The sequence below is a fragment of the Zootoca vivipara genome, chromosome 13, assembly GCF_963506605.1.
Source record: "Zootoca vivipara chromosome 13, rZooViv1.1, whole genome shotgun sequence".
NCBI lineage: Eukaryota > Metazoa > Chordata > Lepidosauria > Squamata > Lacertidae > Zootoca > Zootoca vivipara.
This window is the reverse complement of record NC_083288.1, coordinates 52,279,135-52,304,619: the sequence shown is the minus strand read 5'-3', so window position 1 is coordinate 52,304,619 and position 25,485 is coordinate 52,279,135. Positions and strand designations below refer to the sequence as shown.

The 25,485-nt window shown below is 50.9% G+C and overlaps 1 protein-coding gene across 3 annotated transcripts; it reads right to left on the bottom strand.

Moving 5' to 3' along the window:
• Positions 1-61: 61 nt before the first annotated feature.
• On the bottom strand, positions 62-25,425 carry LOC118095035 (phosphatidylinositol 4,5-bisphosphate 3-kinase catalytic subunit alpha isoform). Of its 3 annotated transcripts, none has more exons than XM_035135903.2 (23): positions 25,329-25,425; positions 24,582-24,804; positions 22,786-23,046; positions 22,090-22,252; positions 21,780-21,989; positions 19,387-19,637; positions 19,042-19,284; positions 18,436-18,521; positions 17,988-18,093; positions 16,672-16,824; positions 15,225-15,359; positions 14,068-14,192; positions 13,434-13,515; positions 13,127-13,291; positions 11,996-12,099; positions 10,799-10,970; positions 9,097-9,203; positions 8,807-8,928; positions 7,348-7,426; positions 5,857-6,027; positions 4,517-4,634; positions 4,160-4,311; positions 62-2,842 (listed from the first exon to the last, which is right to left on the bottom strand). In XM_035135903.2, exons 3-23 carry the CDS (start codon positions 22,972-22,974, stop codon positions 2,557-2,559), a joined length of 3,219 nt encoding a protein of 1,072 aa, XP_034991794.1. In that variant the 5' UTR covers positions 22,975-23,046; positions 24,582-24,804; positions 25,329-25,425; the 3' UTR covers positions 62-2,556. The 3 variants fall into 3 exon arrangements, with proteins under 3 accessions (XP_034991794.1, XP_034991795.1, XP_034991793.1); XM_035135904.2 differs by having other exon boundaries at positions 9,097-9,197; XM_035135902.2 differs by having other exon boundaries at positions 24,586-24,804.
• Between the last annotated feature and the right edge of the window lie 60 nt (positions 25,426-25,485).

Genomic DNA, 25,485 nt, shown 5'->3' with positions numbered 1-25,485 from the left:
GCAGGAATCACAACTAAAGCATCCCTGTTTGATGACAGACAGGAACAGAATCAGAGGCAAGTTTGAAAATGGGACAAGTGTTACTTTATGGTCGTTATTCTGAGATACCAAGACCAGTTTTTAGGAATCTCAGTGTCCCTCAACCATACTACCGATTCCTGACAAATACAGTGTCATCAGCAGCTCATTGCATTTGTCCAAGGATCCTGGAATCCCACCCACCAGAAATAAGCAGCAGGGCCGTCTTAAGCGTATCTGGCGTCCTGGTGCGAAGATCCCTCCGGCGCCCCCCCCCATTTCCCGATGCGGCTGTCTGGTGGGCGCAGCGCGGCGGCGCCCTGGCACATTACGCCACCCAGCCTTGCCTTAGAGCCGGCCCTGATAAGCAGCCCTCTGTCACTATTCATAAGAGAAGGAGCTGAGCTTTCCCTGATCTTGTCAAGGCAGTGTAGACTCTTGTTCAGCCTTTGCAAACCCACATTTTAATACTCAGACCAACACGGCTACCTACCTGTAACCACATTTTAAGACTACAACTCCCATCAGCTCCAGCCAGTGTGGCTATTTGTGAATTTAAGAGACTAGTTATCCCACTACAGTGGTACCTCGGTTTATGAACACAATTGGTTCCGGAAGTCTGTTCATAAACTGAAGCGTTCATAAACTGAAGCGAACTTTCCCATTGAAAGTAATGGAAAGTGGATTAATCCGTTCCAGACGGGTCCGCGGAGTACTTAAACTGAAGCGTTCATAAACTGAAGCATGGGTGTAATTGGTACCGGAAGTCTGTTCATAAACTGAAGCATTCATAAACTGAAGCGAACTTTCCCATTGAAAGTAATGGAAAATGAATTAATCCGTTCCAGATGGGTCCGCGGCGTTCATAAACCGAAAATTCATAAACCGAGGTGTTCATAAACCGAGGTTCCACTGTATACCTGTTGCCAAGGGGGGAGGAGGGGGGGAACCAGGCTGGTGATCTCCTGTGTCTGAGAAGATTTAATGGGCTGCTTTTGGGGGCTCAGATCTAACTTTTATACTACCTGCTCATGGTTACAGGGCAAAGTGTGGTGAGTTTAAGGGTCTGCTCTCGTGTCAGCAGCCCTGATGCCTACTCCTACTCAGGAGGTTTTGGGGAAAGTGGGCTAGGAGAGGGTGTCAGGGCCCCTCGATGGTGCAACTGTCTCTTTGAAGACTACCCCCCCCCCCCAAAGCTGAAGCACAAGAGGGGGCAGGAGCTGGAGTCAAGGGGGTGGGAATGTTGTAAAAGTGTGTGTAAAGTTGTGCAGTGCCATTAGGGTGGGTGATAAATAGTATGAAACATATTTTCCTTTGGCACCAAATACATTTTCTGTCGCCACTTACCCATACTATCAGCAAAAGAGAGCAAAATTCTCCAGAGGTTTTTTTTTTTAGTGCTGTCTTCTAAAAACACAGAGTTCCTCAATCTCCTTTTCTCCACGGTCCTTACAGAGTCCGTGCATCCTTCTCAAACGCACAAACGCGCTGACCCATTCTACTCTCAGTCTGCCCATCTTGTTAACACAGCATTTGCTGACTAGGGGCCCTCCAGACATTTTGGACTACAACTCCCATCAGCCCCAGACAGCACATGCTCCGGACATCATTTGTGGGGCAGAGAGAGGTGGTTTTCCTGGCCCCCCCCCTCATTATTAGAACTTGGGGGTCGTGCTGTGAGATGCACAGGCAGGAGGTTCGGGGCAGACAGAAAGAACTGTGTCCTCCTTTGCACAGAATTAACTCAATGAACTGCTTCACATAAGGCAATTCCTAAAGCCTTTGTAATCCAAGTTGGAATTACTGCTATTCTCGTTTTCCATTTCCAACCAATACTCTCTTTTTCAAAATTTTATTTGAAAAAAAAGAGAGAGAAAATAATCATATTTTTTTTGTCTCCTTTCCAACCCTGGACATTTTTTTTTCAAGTATTGCCACTTTCTGCCCATTTCCCCCACAGTAAAATCCCCTCCCCTTGACCCCACTCCCCTCTCCAGCTCCCTCTCGCCGTTTTCTGCCAAGGAGGGGGAGAGAAGGGCAGTGGGGGCAATTCAAGTATAAACCTGCCTGGAGGGCAGAGCGGAAGTGTGTCTCCTGTTTTAGCCCCTAAAATAAAAAGCGGGAAAGAGAATTTCAAATTTGGTGAAAGGGTGAGAAAAACACACACACTTCTGGGAGGAAAAAGGGTCCGTTTCCATGCCTGCCCCCCTCCTACCTGCAGAAGGGAACTGGAAGGCTGGGTGCCTGGTCTCCGCTTCCTGCCCCCAACCTCTCTCAACCTCAAGATCCCTTACCCCCAGTGCAGGGGGTGGGCGACCCTCTCCCCTCCTTTTCCTCCCTTCCTCGCGTCCTGCAAGGCACATCAGCGCTCCTGGATCCCCTCCCTGCTGGTCCCGTGAGGGGATCAAGAACCTGGTTGCCCGAGTTCACACAGGGCTCCCCCCCCCCTTGCCTTGGTAGCCCCGACGGCGCTTGGCCTCTCTCTTGCTACTCTCAAGGGCCAGCGTTTCCTCTCTTCCTGGTGGCAGAGGGTCCTTCTCAGTCGTGGCCGGCCTCGCTCAGGGGCATGTGGCGGATGGTGTGGAAGATCCAGTCCATCTTGGTGGTCCACCCACCGTGGTGGGCCTCGTTCATCTGCTTGGTGAAGTACTCCAGCGCCTCTTGCTCGGACTTGTCCAGCGCCAGGGTCTTGCGCAGGTAGGCCACGTCGTCAAACGACTGCAGCTCCGGCATCCCCGAGCCCAGCATCATGGAGAAGAGGTTGATGAGCAGGTTGGCGTGCTGGCGGATGGTCAGGTAGGCCTTGTAGCACATCTCCTGGAACCTGGAAGGGAGAAGCAGAGGGAGGAGGGCGTTACATCAAAACTGCATGTTGGGAGATTCAGGGCAGATAAGACTTCATCATGCAGCATGTTGTTACAACTGTGGAACTCCCTGCCACAGGAGGCAATGGTGGCCACCGACTTACATGGCTTTAAAAGGTGGTTAGACTAATTCATGGAGGAGGAGGAGGAGGCTAGCAATGACTACTAGCCAGGATGACTGTGCTCTGCCTTGCACTGTTGGAGGCAGAATGCTTTGGAATATTTCTGAATTCTGAAGTTTGTGTGTATACATGTGCGTCTAGCACAGAGCTTTCCAAACTCTTCATGTTGGTGACACACTTTTTAGACATGCAGCATTTTGCGACACAGTGATTCAGTTTTACTAGCAAACAGGAGGTTAAACTAACCCCTTTCCAGCCCCAGGGGGAGCGCAGGGAGCGTTCGCGAGACACACCAGCACACTGCAGCCAACACACTAATGTGGCGCAATGCCCAGTTCGGAAAGCTCTGCTCTAGTCTGTCGTTCAAGATACATTTGGAATTAAAAGATGTGATCTTTGAACATTCTCTCAAATGTAGATTGGAACTTATGTTTTTTTTTTAATACCTAGAGGGAAAAGCTGTAAGAGATGATCTGTGCTGTTAACCACAATGGCTATGTTCTCCCTCCGTGGTCAGAGGCAGGATAGCTCTAGGAATCACAAGCAGGGAGTGTGTCCCTGTGGCTGTGAGGTCCTGAATGTGGGTTTCCCTTTGGGGAATCTGGTTGGCCGCTGCAAGAACAGGATGCTGGATTGGATGGAAGTCCCTTGGGCCTGATCCAGCAGCCAGGCTCTTGCGTTCTCAGATCAAGTGTATAAGTGTGCAAGGGGAAAAGTAGAAGGGAGGAGCAAACTGGTGAGGAAAACCAGTGTTTGCTGCAAAGGCAGGTGTGTGTGTGAAGTCCCAGTTCATGGTGTGTGTGTGTGTGTGTGTGTGTGTGTGTGTGTGTGTGTGTCTCCTGCACACAGCTGAACGCTGCAGAAGTGATGCCATTCTTGAAAAGAGGGGTGTAATTGGGGGAGGAAGACAGGTGTGCCTGGCGTGCTCTGGTCCATGAGGTCACGAAGAGTCAGACACAACTAAACAACAGACAATTGGGGGAGGGAGTCCTTGTCTCTGTGGTTTGGGGGAAGGGAGTCTGGGGAAGCCAGATTCCTAGATTTTGAGTGATGCTGTGGGTGAAGGATGCCAAATTTGTGTTGTTTTCAGGGGAAGTGAAGGGTTTCCCGGCAAGTTATCGGGAGACGTGTGTCCAAAGGCTCCCCATCTCCTACCTCTCGAACTCTTTGGTCTTGGTACATTCCTGCACCCCTTTGCTGATGACGATGAGGAAGTCCTGGGTGAGGACGAAGGGGACTCGCTCCCGCTTGTAGCCAAACTTCTTCTTCTTGTGGTCCAGGAAATGGCCAAAGTCAATGTGGAACAGCTGGCGGGGAAGGCAGCGAGGTGGCAGAGAGAGAGAGAGAGAGAGAGAGAGAGAGAGAGAGAGAGAGAGAGAGAGAGAGAGAGAGAGAGAGAGAGAGAGAGAGAGAGAGAGAAGGGGAGGGATTTGTCACTGCTGCTTGTCTTCCTGGGACAAAGGCTGTGGGTGGGAGGGAAGTGTGCGCATTTGTGCACAGAAAACCACTCACCTGCCCATCGTCCTTGACCATGATGTTGCTGTTGTGGCGGTCCCCGATGCCCAGGATGAAGGTGGCGACGCAGTAACCGGCGCAGGAGCGTGTGAATAGGTCAATGGCAGCGTCATAGCTGGATCCAGGAAGGGGGGAAACGTTAGCACAAAGGGCCTGGGCTGAGCTCTTCACACACCAGTATTAGCAGCGTGGGAAGCCGCCTTATGCTGAGTAAGACCATTGGTCCGTCTTGTTCAGCGTTGTCTACCCTGACTGGCAGCTGTGGCTCTCCAGGGAATCTTTCCCAGCCCTATGCGGAGAGGCCAGGGACTGAGCCTACAACCTTCTGCGTGCAGAAGCTATGAGCTATGGCAGCCCTTCCTCCTCATTACCCCACCCCAGTCCCTGCAGCAGACCCCATAACTCCTCTGGTATCCATGCTTCATGCCCCTCATGGATCCCAAAGCCCTTTTAGAAAATTCTCCCCACAACTCCTGGAACGCTGACAACTTTTGTCCTGCGCCATAGAAAGACCTGTCTCAAACCTCCCAGTCCTTCTCTTCCTGGTGGGGAGCAAGACCCACAAAAGCCCACACTTCTTCCTGACCCACAGCTGGCCACCACCACCACCCTGCTGGTTTCTTTCTGGGCCCAATTCCTGGTTCTCGGATTCGTGTTTAAAGCCCAAAGTGACTCAGGCCCCAAATAGCTGGAAGGCCCCCTCTTCCTCCTTCCCTGCAGCCCCTATCAAGTGTTAATATCAGCAAAGCGGGCTCTCTTGGTAGTTCTACCACCCTCATAATTTTGGGCCTTTATACTGTGCCATACCATTGGGGTCCATCTACCTCAATATTGTCCACCCTGACTGGCAGCAGCAGCTCTCCAGAGTTTCAGAAAGGGATCCTCTCTCAGCCCTACCTGGAGATGTCATTGGGGGTTGAACCCGGGACCTTCTGCATGCCAAGCAAGTGGTCTGCCATGGAGCTACGGCCAGGCATTCTCTATGGTGAGCCCTTGGCTGTGGAACTCCCTCCCCACAGAGGCGCATGGCACCTTCACTGTACAGCTTTCCTCATCTGCTGAAGACGCACCATTTTGCCCAGGCCTTCATCATAGAATCCTAGAGTTGGAAGAGACCACAAGGGCCATCCAGTCCAACCCCCTGCCAAGCAGGAAACACCAGCAATGCAGGTGCATCATGCAAGATGCACCTATTTTGAGGACCCACTTAAAAAGTGGCCCTCATTTGCTTCGAACTGAGTTCGGTGCTGCATCTTTAAAAATTGCTGCGACCCACCCTGGGACCCTATGGTGAGGGGCAGGTAAGGGATGGAGCAAATAATAGTGACAGTACGGACCCCTCTCCCTTGTTCTTGTCCTTCAGCCAGTGGTGCAGAGCGTTGCTGTTGAACTGCAGCGCCCCCTTGAGGCCACCCTTGCACTGGATCTGCATGATGGTGTGGGAGCTCTTCACCACCTCGATGAGGCCCACGCAGTCCCCAATGGAGAGGCAGCCATAGGGCAGCATCCTGCAAAAGACTGAGATTGCTCAGGGGAAAACGGGGGGGGGGGGGGTTAGGCACAGTCATGGGAGGTCAGAAAGTCTACCAGTGGGTGGCTAAATGGAGCTTCCAGGTTTAGGGCCAGCCTACCTCTGAATACCAATCATTGGGGAGAAACTGGGGGAGAGGGCTGTGGCCTTCGCATCCTCCTGCTTGTGGGCACCCCTTTGGGGGGGAAGAAGGATCCCGAGTGAGAGAGACCTTGGGTCCAATCCAGTGTGAGCCAGTGTGGTTCAGTGATTAGAGTGTTGGGCTGGGACCTGGGAGGGTAGGGTTCGAATCTCCACCAGAAGGCCATGAAGCTCACTGGGTGTGGCCTTGGAGGCCAGTCACTGCGGGGATTAAATGAGGAGGGGGAGAACAATGTACATGCCGTCTTGAGCTCCTTGGAGGGAAAAGCAGCATATAAATGAAATAAATGAAAGGCTGTCTCCGCACATGTGGGACGGAATGGCTTTCAACCAGTCCATGTGGAGGCAGCCAAAATGATACAGATGATGGAGCAGCTCCGCTAAGTGGAGAGGTTACACCATTTGGGGGCTTTTTAAAATTTAGAGACACAGGAGAGGCATATAAAATTATGCAAGGTGTGCGGAAAGAAGCACCAGGCAAAATAAACATATTTCCCTTTAACCCAGGACTTTGCCCCCTAATTCGGAGGGTTTTAAATATTTGCGGCCTCTTCCAGCGCATGGGATTCCTAAGACCTGACCTTTGTATGTGTGAGTGTGCTTTTGGGGTTTCATTCCATTTTGGTTTTGCTCTGGCTTTTAATCTTTGCACAATTTTTTAAAGTCATACTGGACTCTTTGGCCATTGAGCACAGGATAATCTACTCCAGCTTTTGCCAACCTGGCCCCCTCCAGGTGTTTTGGACTACAATGCCCACCAGCCCCACTGGCTCAGGTTGATGGGCATCGTAGTCCAGGGGGTGGCTGCAGAGGCCGCAACATGCAAGGGCAGCCTTGAGAGTCTCTGGTTGCTGGATTTCATACCCACCCACAGTCCAAATGGTTGCTGTTTCGATAAGGATTTCTCGCTGGACCCCTTCTTGGTGGCAGGGAGGGTGCAGCTGTTTGTAGCCTGGCACCCCGACTCTACTTAAAACCAACCCATGAATAGTCTGCAACCTCACCTCTAAAAACAGCACTTCTGGAACACACCTAGACACTTTTGGACTTGAGGCAGTGTGTGTGTTCTCCAGCAAAAGGGAATTCACTTGTTTTTAAAGCAAAGGTCCAAATGAGGATGAAAGCACCACCCCATGACACGTTGCCTTAACGCTACCTGAGGTCCAGTCCTTGGCTCTGCCACATGCTCTCCATGATGCGGATGATCTGCAGAGTCAACATATCTTGCCGGAGGTCTGGGGATCACAGAGGAGATTATTAAAATAAAGAGGCGACTGGAGTGGTCGGGAGTGAGCTGTCCTCTGATGGGCTGAGAGGCTGGGCGTGTGGGTGTGAGCTTTGGTGCTGATGCGGGGAGAAAAAATAGCCGAGAGGAGAGAGGAAATCATGGGCCCTGGCGTGTCTCTTCCTTAAAATGGAAGGGGAAACTCCAGAAGGGGACGACAACAAAGGGGCATGACATGACACCAAAGAGAATTCTTTGGGGTGGAAGCAAGGGTGAGAATGTCCCACCCCACTTCAAGTTAGGTTCTTATTTTTGTGTATATTATGTATATGTATATTTGTGTATATCAATTCTGAGTATTCTTTTTGAGCTTGGCATTCCTTGCTGAAGGGAAGCAGTACCACGGAGAGGTGTGTCCTTGGGTGAGAGTCAGATGGCTGTCTGGGCTGGGCCTTGGCAAGAAAAAAAGGTGTGTGAAGAGGGAGCAGATCCCTGACTTAATATTCTTTCCCACAAAAAAGGCTTTTTGCTTTGGGGGGGATTTTTATTGTTCTCATTGGTACTGTAGTTTTTCAGTTTCGTCAACTGTTTTCTATACAGTTTGCAAACTGCTTAGAGACCATTTTGCCATCGAACCGCATATAAATGTATGAAAAAGATGCCAACACTTGCACTGGAAGTAACTCGCAGCCACTGGGTGTTACCTGAAGGCTTGGGGCTTTGGGGTTTTTTAAGGGTATATAAACAGATGGACATGATTGTCAGACATGAGTCTCACCAAACTGCAGGAGGCAGTGGAAGACAGGAGTGTCTGGCGTGCTCTGGTCCATGGGGTCATGAAGAGTCAGACATGACTAAACGACTAAACAACAACAACAACAACAAACAGTTGGAGAAAAGATCTGCCTAAGTGCCTGGCTACAAGATGTTGTGGACAGTGGATTTTCCCATCATGCTCCACACAAGCCCCTCTGGGGAACAACTGAACGGGTGCTATCTGAAGGAGCAAAGGGGTTCAGGAAGCTTGGTCCTAAGGGCTGAATGTAGCCTTCCAAACCACTCGTATCTGCCTCTCCCCAAACTCCCTCACTTGCTCCTGGCTTGCCTGGATGGAGGACAGAGAGGGGTGTGTGAATTTGTGTAGAAACTAGTCTATGGTACGAAGGTGAAACTTACATTCACTGCTCCATCCACTTTTGCCTCTGGCCCCGTCCACAACTTGCACGTGGCCCTCGGGAGGTTTCCAAAAGGGGAATGTGGCCCTCGGGATGAAAAGGGTTCCCCTCCCCTCTGATGGAGGGCCTGTTGGCTCCCCTCAGCAAGCAATGCTCCCAGCTCTTCTCTCTCCCCCTCATCCATCCCTGAGCTTCCCTCCCACTCTGCAGCTCACCATCTCCATTTTTAAAAATGATCTCGTGGTTTGTGAAGAGCAGCTCGGACATGATGTCGGGATTCTCCCAGTTGAGCCACAAGGGGCGCTTGGCTGAAGACATGATCCGGCACTCATCCAATCTGGAGCAGAAGGAATATCTGGTCACAGCTGTGTGCTCAGAGGCTGCTTTGAGCTGTCCCCATGCCACCAGCCCTCTTCCAGGGGACCCAGGAGTCCGGGTCCCTTTCCTGCCCCCTACTTCCCACCCCCACTGCTTTAAATGGCCAAAACCTTCCCCTTGGTCTCACCGGAGGTTGCCCAGCTGGTGCACTGGGTTGAGGGGACAGATGAAGCCCTGAAGTGCCTCCATGTAATCTGGCCTCCTCATCTGCTCCACCAGGAACTTCATCTGCATCTTGGGAGGAGGGGGGGAGGAGAGTGGGGACAGAGAGAGAAAGAGAAAGAGCCCCTGAGCTTCTGCAAAGCATCTCCGTACACAGCTGCAGTAAGCCCAGCCACTCACACACAATGGGAAGTGCGTCTGCTTCCATGCAGGTCTGAGCCCCAGAACCTCTTCTGTTTGGAAAATCAACCACAGATGAATTTTCCCAGAGGGGGAGCTGGGTTAATCTGCTGCAGCCAAAATGGGTCTTGTGGCACCTTAAAGACTAAGAACATGAAAACAGCCCTGCTGGATGAGGCCTATGGCCCATCTAGTCCAGCATCCTGTTCTCACAGTGGCCACCCAGATGCCCCAATGGGAAACCCACAATAGGTATAGGCACTTTTCTACAGCAATAGTATATTATCTGCTTATGTTTTGTTGATGGAGCAAATACTTCTCTTTTTTTGGCCCTTCTCCACAGTTCTGCTCCAGCAAAAACCCAGGATGGTGACAGGAAGACAACTGTGTTCATGAGGTTCTTATCGGGCCTGCTGTGGTACAATCGTTGTCCCCCCGCCTTTTTCTAACCTGTGCCCATTAGGGAGGATTGTGTGTAGCAAGTGAAAAGGGACGTCTTAGCTTTACATTTAAGCATTTAAGGTTCCCAACCCTAATCTGCAGGTTGCCATACTGGATTTTATTCTGATCCTGATCTGATTTTAGGATGCATTTTAATTGATTGCCTGATTTTATGTTAGTGTGTTATACACTTGATGTTAGCTGCTCTGAGCCCGGTTTTGGCCAGGGAGGGCGGGGTATATTATTATTATTATTATTATTATTATTATTATTATTATTATTACAAGCAGGACCTGAGCACACAAGCAATTCTCCTGTCCTGCTGTTTCCAGAAACTGGTATTCAGAAGCTTTGCTGCCTCCAACTGAGGAGGCAGAGCATAACCATCCTGGTAAGTAGCCATCGATAGCCCTCTCCTCCTTCTCCATGAATTTGTCCAGTCCCCTTTCAAAGCCATCTCGGTTGGTGGCCACCCCTGCCTCTTGTAGGAGCAATCTCCATAATTTAACGATGCGCTGCAGGAAGGCCTTTTCTTTGATCTGCCCTCAATCTTCCAACATTGGTGTATTATTACAGCTGTATCACAGCACCACCTTTCATGGACAAAGCCCCAAAAAGCTTATGGCTGTAATGAATTTGTTAAAACATTCAAGGTGCCACAAATATTGTTGCTGTTTAAAGTCCTTGGGTTTTCTCCTTGGTTTGCCTACTCAGGAAAGAGGAGAGCAGTCTGGCCCAGTGCTTGAGTTACAGCAAGGAAGCAGAGAGGGCTTTTAGGACGCCCTCCTTGGCTTTTGTGACAGCCTCTTTAGGCAGTTTTTAGAAGGCTACAGGCAGGTGGAGCAAGGTTATTTGGCTAAAAGTGGGGCGTGAGGTTTGTGGATTTCATTACACCCACCCCCCTCCACCTTCTCCCCCAGAACGCAAGTCCTGGACTTAACCCCTCTGAATGAGTGTGTGTGTTGGGCTCTATTTGGCTTTCTCGTTGTGGAGGCAATGAGCAGCAGTGTGGCTTGGAATGCAACTTGGGGGTCCAAGGCAGGTACCTTCTGTGTCTCGTCTTTCTTCTCTTGCTTGAGGATGTCGGTGAGGTTGATGAGTTTCTCCATGGCCTCCACCTGCCTGTTCAGGTGCTTGAGGTACATCCCGCAGCCCCGGCAAAAGGCCTCCAGCATCAGCCCAAAGCGCTGAGAGACAGGCTTGCTGTGCATCTCTGACCTGCGGGAGGCAACAAAGTTCCGACTCAGAGCCCATTACTCCCAACCCAGCCCGTTCTGAAAGACCCACGCCAGCTTGATTCCTGTGACCGTCGCACTGAAACGGGACTCTTTTGCAAGGTGGCAGGCTCTCCTTTCTTGGATGGTCATCAGTTATGGAATATTTAGTCGTGATTCCTGCATTGCAGGGGGTTGGACAACCATACAATTCTATGTTTCTAGGACTGGGGAGGGATAGTAGCTCAGTGGCACTACAGCACATTGCTATGGGGAGAGTCTGCTGGAACCATCAAGGGCAGGAGTCAGCAACCTTCTTCAGCCGTGGGCCGGTCCACCGTCCCTCAGACTATGTGGTGGGCCGGACTATATTGGGGGGGGGGGAAATGAACGAATTCCTATGCCCCACAAATAACCCAGAGATGCATTTTAAATAAAAGGACACATTCTACTCATGTAAAAACACGCTGATTCCTGGACCATCCGTGGGCCGGATTGAGAAGGCAATTGGGCCGCATCCGGCCCACGGGCCTCCACCTGCCTTTCCCCACCCACTGCCGGGGGGGGGGAGGATTTGTTGCTGCTGCAATCTGGATGTTTTTTATTTTATTGTTAGGCACTGCTTCAATGTTTCTTTGCCCTATTGATTGATATTAGTGTGAGCTCTTGTTGCATTCTGCTTTGTAACCATTAACGCAGTATCTTGAAATGCTGTTAACATTTATTCTGCATGTTGCTGTGAGCTGCTTTGAGCATGGTTCTAACACGGAAAAGCTGCATGCATGCAAATGAGCTCGCGATGGTGCCGATAATGGTGACAGCACACAAGTGGGAGCTGCGATGAAATGTCGCAGCGCGGCATGTGATTCAGATGCTTTAAATGAATGGTGTGTACGCAGCCCAGCATGAACAAAGGTCCTGCCCCAAGTCCTGAGGGCCGACCCAAACACTTGCAAACTTCCTGCTCAGCTCCACTTCTATTATCCCCACCACACCCATCAGTTCCACATCTCTCATCCCAGCACTTACTTGAGATGCCAGAAGTAAAAATGCCCAATCCGCTGGTTGGTCAGGGCTTTCATAGTCAGGAAGCGAGCCAAGGGGTTGTCCAGGTATTGCTCATACTTGAGAACCTTCAAGGGGGAGAGTCAAAGGTGTCAAAGGGGGTGTGTGTGCTTATTTCTAGCTTGTGGGTACCATGCTGGTACGCAGGCTGAGACCCTACCTGCCTGCAGACTGTCTAGCCAGGGTGGTGCATGCTCTAGTTATCTCCCGCTTGGACTACTGCAATGTGCTCTACATGGGGCTACCTTTGAAGGTGACCCGGAAACTACAACTAATCCAGAATGCGGCAGCTAGATTGGTGGCTGGGAGCGGCCGCCGAGACCACATAACACCGGTCTTGAAAGATCTACACTGGCTCCCAGTACGTTTCTGAGCACAATTCAAAGTGTTGGTGCTGGCCTTTAAAGCCCTAAACGGCCTCAGCCCAGTATACCTGAAGGAGCGTCTCCACCTCCATCATTCTGCCCGGACACTGAGGTCCAGCACCGAGGGCCTTCTGGCGGTTCCCTCGTTGCGAGAAGCCAAGTTGCAGGGAACTAGGCAGAGGGCCTTCTCGGTGCTGGCGCCTGCCCTGTGGAACGCCCTCCCAACAGATGTTAAAAAGGAAAACAACTACCAGACTTTTCGAAGACATCTGAAGGCAGCCCTGTTCAGGGAGGCTTTTAATGTTTAATAGATTATTGTGTTTTATTCTTTTGTTGAAAGCCGCCCAGAGTGGCTGGGGAGACCCGGCCAGATGGGCGGGGTATAAATAATAAATTATTATTATTATTATTATTAAAGAGAAAGAGCCAGGGAAGGAGTGCAGCTTGCCCTATCGCCATGTTGGTCCTGCCAGGACAAAAAGTGCACAAGAGGCAGAAATCCCCATTGTTGTATCTCTGCACGGCCATGCTAGCTAGGGCTGATGGGAGTTGTGGTCCAAAGTGCCTAGAGGGCACAAGGTTGGCGAAGTCTGATTTAGTCTATCGACTCCTATCCCTCTTTCTGTTTAGCATGCATTCAAGGCCAACTTATGATGAATAGGATAACAATTTTTAAAAAGCCAACCATGGCCAATAACACCAGAGACGGAACAGCGCCTGCCTGAGTTACCTGCACCAGCTGGATGAGATACTGGGAAAGCTTGTCGTCTGTGAGGCCCTTCACAAGACATTTCAGAGCAAACTCCCTCACGACCGGATCTGGGAAATTGCAATCGAGGAGTTCCATGGAGAGCTCAGGTTTAATCAGCGGCCATTCCCGGAGGAGGCAGTACATCTGCGGAGGGAGAAGGAAGAGACAGGTCGGAAGTTACAAGGGAAAGGATTTGCAGGAAATCATCCAATCCCAGCCAGGAGCTTTGAGGGGGGAAGGTGGCCCATGCCTCTGGCGAGACACCCAAGAAAGCTCTTAGTCTCACCTGAGCCACCTCGTCCCGTGAATTCCACTTGACAGACAGCAGTAATTTAGGGAGGGTCTCTGGGATGTTGACACAGTAGTGCCTGGAAGGGGGGGAAGAATCATAGGGCTGTAGAGTCAGAAGGGGGCCAAAGAGACATTTAGTCCAACCCCCTGCAGTAGATGAATTGCAGCTAAAGAACCCCTGATGGATAGACAGGACCCAGCCCTCCTGTTCTCACCACTCATGAATCCAGGAGTCCTGCCCCACATCCCATCTGCTGCGCTAACCCACTGAAACTAATTCCGCTAACAAATGCAGTCTTAATGCAGGCCTGCTTTGCGGGCACCCATTGCTTTAAGATGGTCCAGTGCAGGCATAGGCAAACTCGGCCCTCCAGATGTTTTGGGACTACAACTCTCATCATCCCTAGCTAGCAGGACCAGTGGTCAGGGATGATGGGAATTGTAGTCTCAAAACATCTGGAGGGCCGAGTTTGGGGATACCTGGTCCAGTGTCATTTGTTCTTTGTTTAAACAAATAAGTCACCCCTCCCTTTGAATGTGTAAAGCTCATCTAGCAGGGAGGTGGAGAAATCTGGCACGAGGCCCTCTCCCGCTACAGAGATCACCCAGGACCCCCGGCGCCCACCCACCGGTGTCGCCACAGGAAGTCCTTCTCTTGCTCAGTGATCTCTGAAAGGGGGTCCCGGTTGCAGATGCTTCGCAGCTGCTCCAGCTCGCTCTCATCCAGGGAGCTGTCCCGGGCCAGGCGGTTGCTCTGGACAAAGAAGGCAACAGAAGCAGAAGGTTATCACCCTGGTTCAGAACCCCCAGTTTGGCTCCTTCCCATCCCTCCCTCCCTCCCTCCATCACTTGGCCGGCCAGCCCCTCCCAAATCAGAGATGTGTAGCCTCAGAGATGCTTCCTATGCAGTGGAACAATCCCAGGCAAGTTAACAAATTGAGCAGCCAAACCAAGGCCTTGTATCCATGTGTCCTACATTTGGTTTCCCTGCCAGGTGCTTCAGCTAAATATATATAGATCTAATCTCTTGACTAGGAAAGGTTTCACTATGGAAACGAGGAAACTTCTCTCTCTCGTTTTCTCTTGCAGCATTTTTTTTTTTAATCTGGCAAGAAGAAGAAAAAGCCTTAATGTGTTCCCCAGCCTTTCCCAACCTGGTGCCCTCCAGACCAGTGGTTTCCAAACTAGCCTTGGGCCTATAAAAGCTCACCCCCCTTGCCCTCTATCCTACAAAAGGTACTATTCAGTATTGCTGTTTGCACAACATACTAAGGGAGATAATAACACCATAAAATTCAAAACAGTAACAATGAATTGCACATTTATTCAAAATCCAGTTAAAAACATGAAGTTTAATTAATTCAGCAAAATGGACGAGCTCGATCCAGCGACACCAGCTTTTCAGACTCTAGTAGTCATTTCCACCTCCAGCGCCCTCCTGCTGCTCTGCCACGTGCCTCCTAGTGCCTAAGTAATCCCCCCAGGGGGCACTACTGCCCACTGCCCTGGATGTTGAGGACTACAACTCCCATCAGCCCTAGGCTGATGGGAGTTGTAGTCCAACAACATTCAGACAGCACTCAATTAGGGAAGGCTAATGTGTCCTGTGTCATTGCCTTGTCTTTTCACCCCAAGCCTAGGAAAGTGAGAACTATGGAACAGGGAGACCTATCTGAGTAGGTCCGATGCCCCTTTCTTTCTGCCCACGAGAGCCATTTCTCCCCCCCCCCCAACAGATGCTTCTGCTTCACGCAGCAAAGTCCTACGATGGAGTTGGGTCTCTTACCAGTCCCACCATGCAGTAGTTGAGCCCAAGCTCCCGGGACATGGCCCAGTTGGCATGCTCTTCTATCTCGGTGGCATCAGCAAATTTGACGGTGTGGCTGTACCAAGTGAATTCCAGCTCAAGGCACGGGGTCTCCTACGGAGAGGAAAGCAAAGGTGGTAAGGTCGCAAGTGTGTAAGAACCTAAGAATAGCTGCTGGATCAGGTCCTTGGCCATTCAAGCCCGGCATCCTGTTCTCTCAGTGGCCACGCAGATACCCCAAAGGGAAAACCAAAAGCCTCCTTTAAGGCCATCCAAGTTGGTGGCCATCGCTGCCTCCTGTGGGAAGGAGTTCCATAATTTTAACTATGCGCTGCGTGAAGGACTTTCTTTTATCCGTCAAATATCTTACAAATGTAGGGCAAGTACAAGGTCCTCTTTAATGTTTCCAGTATGAAAAGTTGCAGGATTTTAACAGGAAGTTGCGGGGGGGGGGGGTCTGTGCCAATTGGCAACGAAGGAGTTCGTTAACTCAGAGACCTTTTGCAGGAGCGAATGGTATTGAAAGCGAGTTTGTGTATACCCTGACACCATGATGATGAGCACAAGTCATTGTGAATGCAGAATAAAAAGGATGGCTGGAGGGGCCCAAAGCTGCTCTGAGATACTTTGGATAGCAGGTTTTATAATGAGCTAGTAAAGGAAAGTTTCTGCGTACATACAGGGTTCTATGTACTCTTATGGAGAACAAATTGAAGATGTAGTGCACTATATCTTATATTATCATTTCTAAACCTACCAAAGGTTCTGTTTAGGGCTTGTCCACACTTACCTTTCCCCTGCTCTTTCCAGGCATGGTCTATGCTTTAAAGCTCCTCGTCTGAGCACCTATTTTTTGCCCCAGAGCTCTCCCTGAGAAAACCCACCCTTTAAAGCTTAATTGGAGCAAATGACGATCCATGGTAAACACAAATCGACTTTTGTTCCGATTGAGCGCTAAAGAGTGGGTTTTTGAAAGGGCAAAAGAAACCAAAAAGCGCTTGGACACAAAGCTTTTAAGCGTGGACCTGTGCCTGGAAAGAGCGGGACAAGCCTTTATTCTCCCTTTTCAGACTTTCTTGGAAGGCCAACCAGATGGTTTTAAGATAAGGTGGCTGCAGAAACACGCATTAGTTAAAGGCCGCTTTATTTGCACTAGCTCCAAAAAAGATAAATAGAGGCCTTTCTCACTCAGATCAGTGCTACATGTTAAGGGGAGCATTTTAAAGCCCGCTTATTTGTATTCTAATTGGATTGATGATGTGTGTTTTGCAAATATGTACTTTATGTCAATATTGTAATAGCCCCTGGCTACAAACAGTAATAAAACCTAAGTTGGACAAAAAGCAATGCAGTAACACAACAACAACAACAACAACAACAACAACAACAACAACAACAACAACAACAAGCTGACTAGCAGACTCACTTTGTTGGGGTTGGAGCCCCCCACTCCAATGGGGTTCAGCAAATCCTCCAGGCCATGGGGAACGGGCCAAAGGTTCAAGGCCATTTTCCCAGCCACCAGCGTGTCTTTGTAATCAAAGAGGTTGACATTGCCCCAGGCCAGGGGGCAGTGTTCCTGTTAGGCAAGGGGGAAGAGAGACCATGGGGGACTGAGTCAGAGCGCAGAAAGAGTGTCTCCGTCCCTTAGGCTAGCGGACCCTCAAACAGCAGTCTTCAGCCTTTTTTAGACTGGGGACCACCTTTAACCCAAACATGTATTGGGAGAACCACTTCTTACTTTTTTAAAACATTTATTGGCACGGCAGGAGGGCTGCTGCTGCAACCCACCTTGAATCGGGCCGGAACTCTGTAATGTGTCCCAACCAGCCGGTTGAAGACCTCACCCCTCCCAAGATTCCCCATCACAGACAATCCAGGTGTCTTGGTTTGCAGGCTGAACTTAATTTCCCCAAAAGAAAAGAGGTGCTGGGGCTCCTGAAACTGCCTGACCCCTAACCCAGGGGTCCCCAGACTACGGCCCCCGGGCCGGATGTGGCCCAATTGGCCTCCCAATCCGGCCCACGACGACCCCCACCACCCGCCGCCGCCGCCCATTCTTATGGCGCGCAGCGCGGCGGCGATCTTCCAAATCAGGAAAAAATCGCTGAAAATCCTTTGTGCGCATGCATATGGGTCTCTCCCGACCCAGAAGAGGTCATTTCCGGTGCAGCGCGCCAGTGCGCCAGTAAGTGTGTGTGCGCATGCGCACGGGTGCGCACTCCCCTGCCCTCCGGCACGCCGCGCGGTCGGCGTGGCGGGCACCGGCCCGAAGCCCGGTAAGTCTGGGGACCCCTGCCCTAACCTGTAGCTGTGGTGTGGAGGAAGGCCTAGGGCAGGGGTCAGCAAACTTTTTCAGCAAGGGGCCAGTCCACCATGCCTCAGACCTTGTGGGGGACCAGACTATATTTTTTGGGGGGGAATGAACGAATTCCTATACCCCACAAATAACCCAGAGATGCATTTTAAATAAAAGCATACATTCTACTCATGTAAAAACACGCTGATTCCTGGACCGTCCGTGGGCCGGATTGAGAAGGCGATTGGGCCGGATCTGGCCCCCAGGCCTTAGTTTGCCTACCCATGGCCTAGGGCTTGTGCACATCCTCAGCTGTGCTCTCTTCTTAAGGAAGAGCTCAGTAGGAGAGCACCTGGTCCACATGCAGCTTCCTAAGTGATCCAGCTGACCCTTGAATTAAACCATGGGCAAATCCCAAATCCCTGCTCCCTGAGGGGGCTCACCTCCTTGGCCCCTTTCCGGCCTTTCACTGAGCAGATGGAAACGCAGAGTCGAGCAGCCCGGGGCAAGTCGGTGAGATAGATGTCGTACGACAGCCACTCGTTCCACCTGGCAGTGAGGAAGAGGGGGAGTGGGGTTTCAGTACGGGGGGGCTGCAAAGGAAACTCACCCCTGCCACCCTCTTCATGGCTCCAGATCCCCTCATCCCCAGACTTTTCTCCTTCCCCCACCAGCGAAGGGCCGTAGCTCAGAGGTACAGCATAAGCTTTGCATGCAAAAAGGGTCCCAGGTCGAATCCTCAATGGCATCTCTAGGCAGGGCTGGGAAAGACGCCTCTGCCTGAAATTCTGAAATCCACGGATTTCAATGAAGACCCTTCTGAACGAGGAGGACCCCCAAACACCCTGCGTCAGTATAAGGCAGCTCCCCTGTTAGTTATGCTACAGTTACCGAGGGTTGGAACATGGAACGCGCTGCGTGTTGACGTTATCGCAAAGGGGCTCCCCGCCGTGGAAAATCCCCGTCCGGACATAGATCTGGAAAGGGATTGAATGGACACAAGTTACAAGAAAGGAGATTCCGACTAAAGACTGGGAATAACTTTCTGACGGTATGAGCTGTTCGACTGTGGAATGGATTCCCTCAGGAGGTTGTGGACTCTCCTTTCTTGGATGTTTTTAAGAGGTTGGGTGGCTATCTGAATCAGGGATGCTTTAGCTGAGATTCCGGAATTGCAGGAGGTTGGACCAGGTGACTCTCAGGGTCCCTTCCAACTCTACAATTCTATGATTCTATAAGTCCTGAGAGGAAGAGAGGAAAGAGTTTGGGGGTCTCCTGCTCTTAACGCCTTCCTCTCCAAGGAGCCACCCTCCCACAGAATAAATTTAGCAAAATTTGCCACCCTTTGTTTTGCTTTGTATATAAATGTAATAAATGAAAAATATAAAAATAAATAGGGAGTCGGTCTGTGCAATATGAGTTGCATGGCACCCTACTCCCTCCCTGGGGGAACTCGGACGCCTGGCTTCCCTTGCTCCTTCCCCCCCCCCCCACAACCTTATCGATATCCCGGATGTTGACGTTGACGTAGGTGGCGCACAGGATCTTGATGCGCAGGAGGCTGTTGATGGACCAGAGCGACTTGGTGGGGACATCTCCGTTGACGTGGGAAGAGGTGGCCGAGCGGCGGGCATAGGAGGGTAGCACAAAGACGTTGGCCGGCAGCTGGCTGTAGAGGCTCTCCTTGCTCATGAGCATCAGGTGGGGCAGGCGGCCGATGGTGATGCAGTTCCTCATGTACTGGGGGGGGGGGGCAGGGAGAGAGAAGGGAGTGAGTGGGGTGGGGTAGGGAGGCAGGGAGGCAGGGAGGGCTGTGGGCAGGAAGGGCTCCCGCCACCTCACCTTGTACTGGCTGAGCGGGTATTTCTCCAGCAAGTACTCGTCGCAGCCGCACACCTTGAGGAGGTACTTCCCCTGGTACTCCTGCACGCACAGGCGCAGCTGCTCCGGCGACAGGTGCATGCTCCGCGTCTTCTTCCGGATGGCCTCGGCGATCACCTGCTCCGGCAGCGCGTCGTGCGGGGTCTTGAGGGTGTATTTCTGTTTGTCGTTGTTTGGAGACACAATAACCCAAATGGTAACTATGATCCGACCTTCAGGAGACGGAAGGAGGGTGGGGGGGAAAAGCAGGACAAGGAACTGTCATTCGGGTGAGCTGGTATGGTGCGGCGGAGAGACAGAGAGAGAGTGCATGGTCAGCGTGGCCGGGCTGGGGGGAGGCGGGGGGGAGAGGGAATAGGAGGAGTCACTAGCTCTCAGCCTGGCCTGCTCTACAGGGCTGTCCTGCGCCATGGGCGTGGAGGCTAGGGGAGGAGGAGCAACAAGCAATAGGGGTGCGGGAACTGGTGTGGAATGAGGCAGCCAAGCTGCTGGCATAAGACACGTGGCACCATTGTTAAAGAACCTGCCCTGGCTGTGCATCTGCTACTCTAAGCCAGGCTCAAGGTCCTTGCGATGATTTACAAAACCCTGAACAACTTCAAGGACCGCCTGGCCCCTTCGACCCCAGCTTGTTCACTGATATCATCTGCAGGAGCACCATCAGTTATTCCTCACGTTGGTGAGGATGTCTTGGTAACTGAGCCTTTAAAGGTAAAGGGACCCCTGACCTTTAGGTCCAGTCGCAGATGACTCTGGGGTTGCGGCACTCATCTCGTGTTATTGGCCGAGCGAGCCGGCGTACAGCTTCCAGGTCATGTGGCCAGCATGACTAAGCTGCTTCTGGCAAACCAGAGCAGCGCACGAAAATGCCGTTTACCTTCCCGCCAGAGCGGTACCTATTTATCTACTTGCACCTTGACGTGCTTTCGAACTGCTAGGTGGGCAGGAGCTGGGACCGAGCAATGGGAGCTCACCCCATCGCGGGGATTCAAACCGCCGACCTTCTGATTGGCAAGCCCTAGGCTCAGTGGTTTAGACCACAGCGCCACCCGCATCCCTTTAATGTCAGTGGAACTCTCTGCCAATAGAGAGGCACCTTCTGTGCTGGCTTTTAAACTCCTGCTGCAAGCTCCTCTATGCCAACCAGCTTATGCAGACAACTAAGAAAACATGTTTCCACAATAGTTGATTTTAAATTTTAATGGTATTTTTTTATTGTGAATATTGTTGTAAACCACTTTGGTTATTTTTTTATGATGTAGTGGTACATAAACATTTTTTAAAAATAAATATAAGTTTTTAAAAACTTCAGAAGAGCCCTGCAGCAGATGGATTGCGCCAAAGTTGGACTCCTCTAGTCCAGCATCCTGTTCTCACAGCAGCCAGCCAGGTGCTTCAATGGGGGGAGCCCACAAGCAGGGGCTTTTCTCTCGTCAGAATGACTCAGTGTGGGAACACCTTGCCTCAGGAGGCTTACTTGGCCTAATCTTCAAGTTTCTTTGCACGAAACAACAACAACCTCACATGAAGACATTCCCTCTCTCAGAAGGCAATTGTGTGTGACTTGGTCTTTATTATTTTTCTTAAGGACTGTTTTCAATAACTATTTCGATGTTGCGTTTTGTTTTTTTCATTTATAAATGTTTTAGAGGAAAAAACAGGCAAGTATTGTCATCAGCATGGGCACCACTTAATTTGTGACAATTAAAAACAAATTCTTGTGAGTGAGGGGGGCAGCAGGAATGGGGCAAGTCCCACACCACCACAAAGGCTGGCTTGAGCAAATTGGTGGTGGGGAAAAACTCTGACAGGAAGGAAGTGCTCAGGTCTTGCCTTTGGGGCCTTTTGACACCACCTTGCAAGTTGCCACTGGCCCGAAGCCAGTGCCATTCCCCATGCCCAGGGCAGTGGTTCTATGGACACTGTGCTCCCCCAGGAGGCCTCCAATAGGAATCTCCAGTACCTTGTATGTGATACAGTGTGGCTAAAGGCTGAGAGATAGTGGTGACCTCGTAGATGCAGTAAAATTTGAACCCCGGGCATATCCTTGTGCTCTCATAACTGAACTTCCGTTCTCACAAATACTAACAGCAGAAACAGGTCACAAAGACCTGAACCTAAAATGGTCCAAAATGGCTTTTTAGGAAGCCATCAGGAAATTAATCTAATTGGGTTCACTCAGGGGGAAAGTGGTATCTCTCCTCCGGCCACATTTCTCCTTTCCCCAGATTTTAAAAACACACAACAATGCCTCCTTGCCAAAATATTTCACCCCTCCATCATAAAAATTTAATGCATGCTATAGAAACACACCCAATCCCTGTCCCTCTGCCCTTAATAAAGCCCCTGTTTACCTTTGTCCAGTTTGCTGTACACGTGTTTGGGCAACTCTGGGCTGGATTCCACATTGGGAGGGTAGACATACAGAGCCTGACTCGGGGGCCCCGCAGATCCCCGGGTCTCCACGGCTTCGCGGCAAACCGACAGGATGTTCCGCCGAAATTCCTGCACCTCAGGGTCCTTGACCAGCTCGAATTCGCAGATGGGCATCCCGATCGCAAACCCTGGGAGCAAAGGAGGTGGCGGGGGGAAGGACACTTGACCATCAAGCCTTCTCGGTACCACTGAACTGTCCCTCCTTCTCTAGTTTGGCCTCAGACTCACCAATTTCCCGGTTGAGGATCTTTTCCTCCCGGTTTCCCACTGGCTCAATGACCTTCAGGATGGGCTGGAAGAGACGGAGGTCGCAAAGGCGCCGGGACTCGTCAAAGAATTCTTCCCTCTCGGCTTCCTGCGTCACCCCTACGAAGATGTAGGAAGATTCCTCCTGGGTAGGGAAGCAAAGGGAGACACTGAACACCTCCCAGAGACCCATCTTCCCATGCAGTAGACTTTCTTCCCTAACCCAATTGTTTCCCAGATACACTGTCGGGGGTTGGACTAGATTGCCCTTGGGGGTCCCTTACAACTCTACAATTCTGTGATTGTATGATTCTGTCATTCTATGTCTTTCTTTCTTTCTTTCTTTCTACCTTCTTTCCTTCCTTCCTTCCTTCCTTCCTCCCTCCCTCCCTCCCTCCCTCCCTCCCTCCCTCATAATGCAGAGTCGCCCAATGGTATTGACCATGGCAGAATAGAGTGATACTATTACTTCACTTCGACACTGGACTTTTGTTGATGCCACCTAGAATTGCATTAGCCTTTTTTGCTGCTGCATCACACTGGGAACTCATTTTAATGTTGTGGTCTACTAAGCCAGAGGTCCTCGCTCCTGGTTCACTAAATCCCTCTCCTGCAGAGCGGGCCAAAGCTTTCCCTCTCCCAGCCTTCCATTTTCTCAGCTGCCCAGGGTCGGCTCACCTGCAGCAAGTGGAAAAGCGGGTATTTCCTGGCCTCCTTGAAAAGGTCGTGCTTGATGCCCAGAAGCGTGGCTTCGCGCAGGCACTCGAGCGTGACGATCATGCCGTTGGGGAGGCAGCAGTCCACCATGATCCGTGGGGGCATGAGGTGGAGCCCCCACAGCTCCCCGGAAGAGGGGCGTGGCGGCATGGCTGCGAAGGGGTGGGAGGAGCTTGAAACGGTGCTAAGAGGTGCGTCAGGAGGCTAAAGCATCTTGTCCACCTGGAGATGGGGAAGACACAGAGAGAGGAGGGTTAGGATTGGCTGGCTCCTCCCCAGTGGAAGCTGGGCTTCACATGCCCCACCCACTGACACACCCCTCCCCTTGCTTCCTATTGGCCACCCAAGATTATGTAGATGCAGCACCAGGGAAGGGGAAAGAGGGTTTTAGCCTGTAAGGCTGCCCACTGGGCTGAAAAGATGGCACCTTGCAGGTTCACCATTTGACTCAGGTGGTAACCCTTTCCCCAGTTTGGGGAACTGATCCAACCCACGCACCCGCCTACTCTTGCCTGACGGCCAACAAACATATTCACAGGTTTCTAGCGCCAACAAGTTTAAGGACTTCCAGCAAAGCCTTGGCTAGAAGAAAGTCTCAATGTTTTGTTTTAGCAGCATGGACTGTGTTGGATGGCCATCTGTCATGGATGCTTTAGCTGAGATTCCTGCATTGCAGGGGGTTGGACTAAATGATCCTTGGGAACTCTACAATTCTATGAGTCTCTCTCTCTCTCTCTCTCTCTCTCTCACACACACACACACACGATGCTGGACTAAAACAAAAACAAAATTGCCCGATCTATCAGCGCTCTTTATGCATCTGTTCAAACGTGCAATACTCAGCCTTCCTTAGAAGATTTTTTGTAGAGAGGTTGGATGGCCATTCGTCGGATTCTTCAGCCACGATTCCTGCATTGCAGGGGGCTGAGCTAGATGGCCCTTCCTTGGGTTCCCTTCCTCTATAATTCTATGATTCTATGCTAGCAAGGTAATACCACAGGTTTGTTTATAAAAATGCGCAACCTCTGGGAGGATATTTTTATTTTAATACGTGTTTTGAAATACAGCCAGGTTAAATCAGACCCTGAGATGATTAACTCCCTGCCGCAACTTAAATAAACAAATTCCTGCGATGCTCCCGGAAAATGTTCAGGCCAAGACTTTGGTGAATCTCCACAAGGAGATTCTGTTGGTGTGAAGTGGCAAGGGTGGGCAACCATTGCTCTGGGGACCTCCAGTCCAAGCTGCTTTTTTGTTCTACAACTCTCTTCAGCCTTCTCAGCTGGAGGATGGGAGTTGTAGCCCAAAGCAGCTGGGGGGCACCAGGTTGGAGAAAGCTAGAATATCAGCTTTCTTGCACTACTCAATCCCAAGAGGTTTGCATATAATAAATCTCTCCCCCTCACACAAAGCATTACACACACACACACACAAATATACATATACACTCACAGAAACATTTGACCTTACATTATACAAAGACAGCGACACTACTTTAGGAGAATGCTGCTATGAAAATTCTACACCGTCCAGTTCTCCGAGAGCAAATCTGATCATTCTGCTTTCCAGACTAGAGTCTCTCCCCCCCTCCCACATTTAAAAAAAGAAATCCCACACACCCCAAGCCGGGTCAATAGCCATCAAACCCATGTTTTTCAGGTCCATGGAGGTGGGTCATTGGTGCCTCTTTTAAGCGCATCCCTTCCAAGAATATTGACCCCCCCCATGTGCGTCATCACCCCCTTGAGGCCACTTACTCACAACGGATAGGAAATCGGTGGGGTTGAGGGTTTTCAGAGTTCTTTTTTCTCCCTTGGGCAAATGCGGGTTTTTTTCCGTGTGTGTGTGGGGGGGGGGGTAAGGATCCAACAGTTTCCTTAGGAATGCATTGCAAGGCTTCCGTTGTCGGCTGGTCTGAGCCTCATGGCTGTCTCTCTTCTATGCCAGCCAACCATTTTCCTCCCTTCCTGCAGTCAAAAACTGTTGCAAAAAATAAAAAAATATATAATTAATCATAATCAAAGAGACTCTAAGGGAAGGAAGGAAGGCTCTTGGGGGGGGGGGGAGAGACAGAATGAATATTTCCCCCCATCATATCTGAAACATCTAAATGTGTATCTGAAACATATGGAGGGGGGGTGAGACACCCCACCTTTCCAGGAGCAAACCGCCCCTCCCAGCCCCCATAAACTCAAGGAAACGTTTCTGCGTCCAGATTCTAGAAAGGAAGTGGGGTGCTGCTGCTGTTGTGGATGGGTTTGACGCATGCTTTGGCAAAGGAGGGTGGGTTTGGATATTTCCTAGTTAAGGCAGAAAAATAAAAACCCGAGCCCTCCTTGCCTTTGCCAGCTGAAGACGTCCCCGAAGGAACGAAGCAGGTAGCCCCCACCAAGATATATTCCCTTTCCTCCCCGCCCCCCCCCCAGCCGCCGCCGCCGGCAACTTGGGCTACGTTATGCCCACCACTGGGAAAGGGGGTTTTGTAACAAAAGAAAAAGACTTACGTGTCTCCGGATTCTTGAATCAGAAGAGAAGGCAAGGTTAGGTCTTGGTCTGAAGGATGCAGAGGCTCTTCCTCCTTCCTCCTTCCCCAGCCCACCCACCACCCCCACCACCACCGCGAAAGATCCTTCTCCCTCCCCTACTGCTGTGACCATCGGG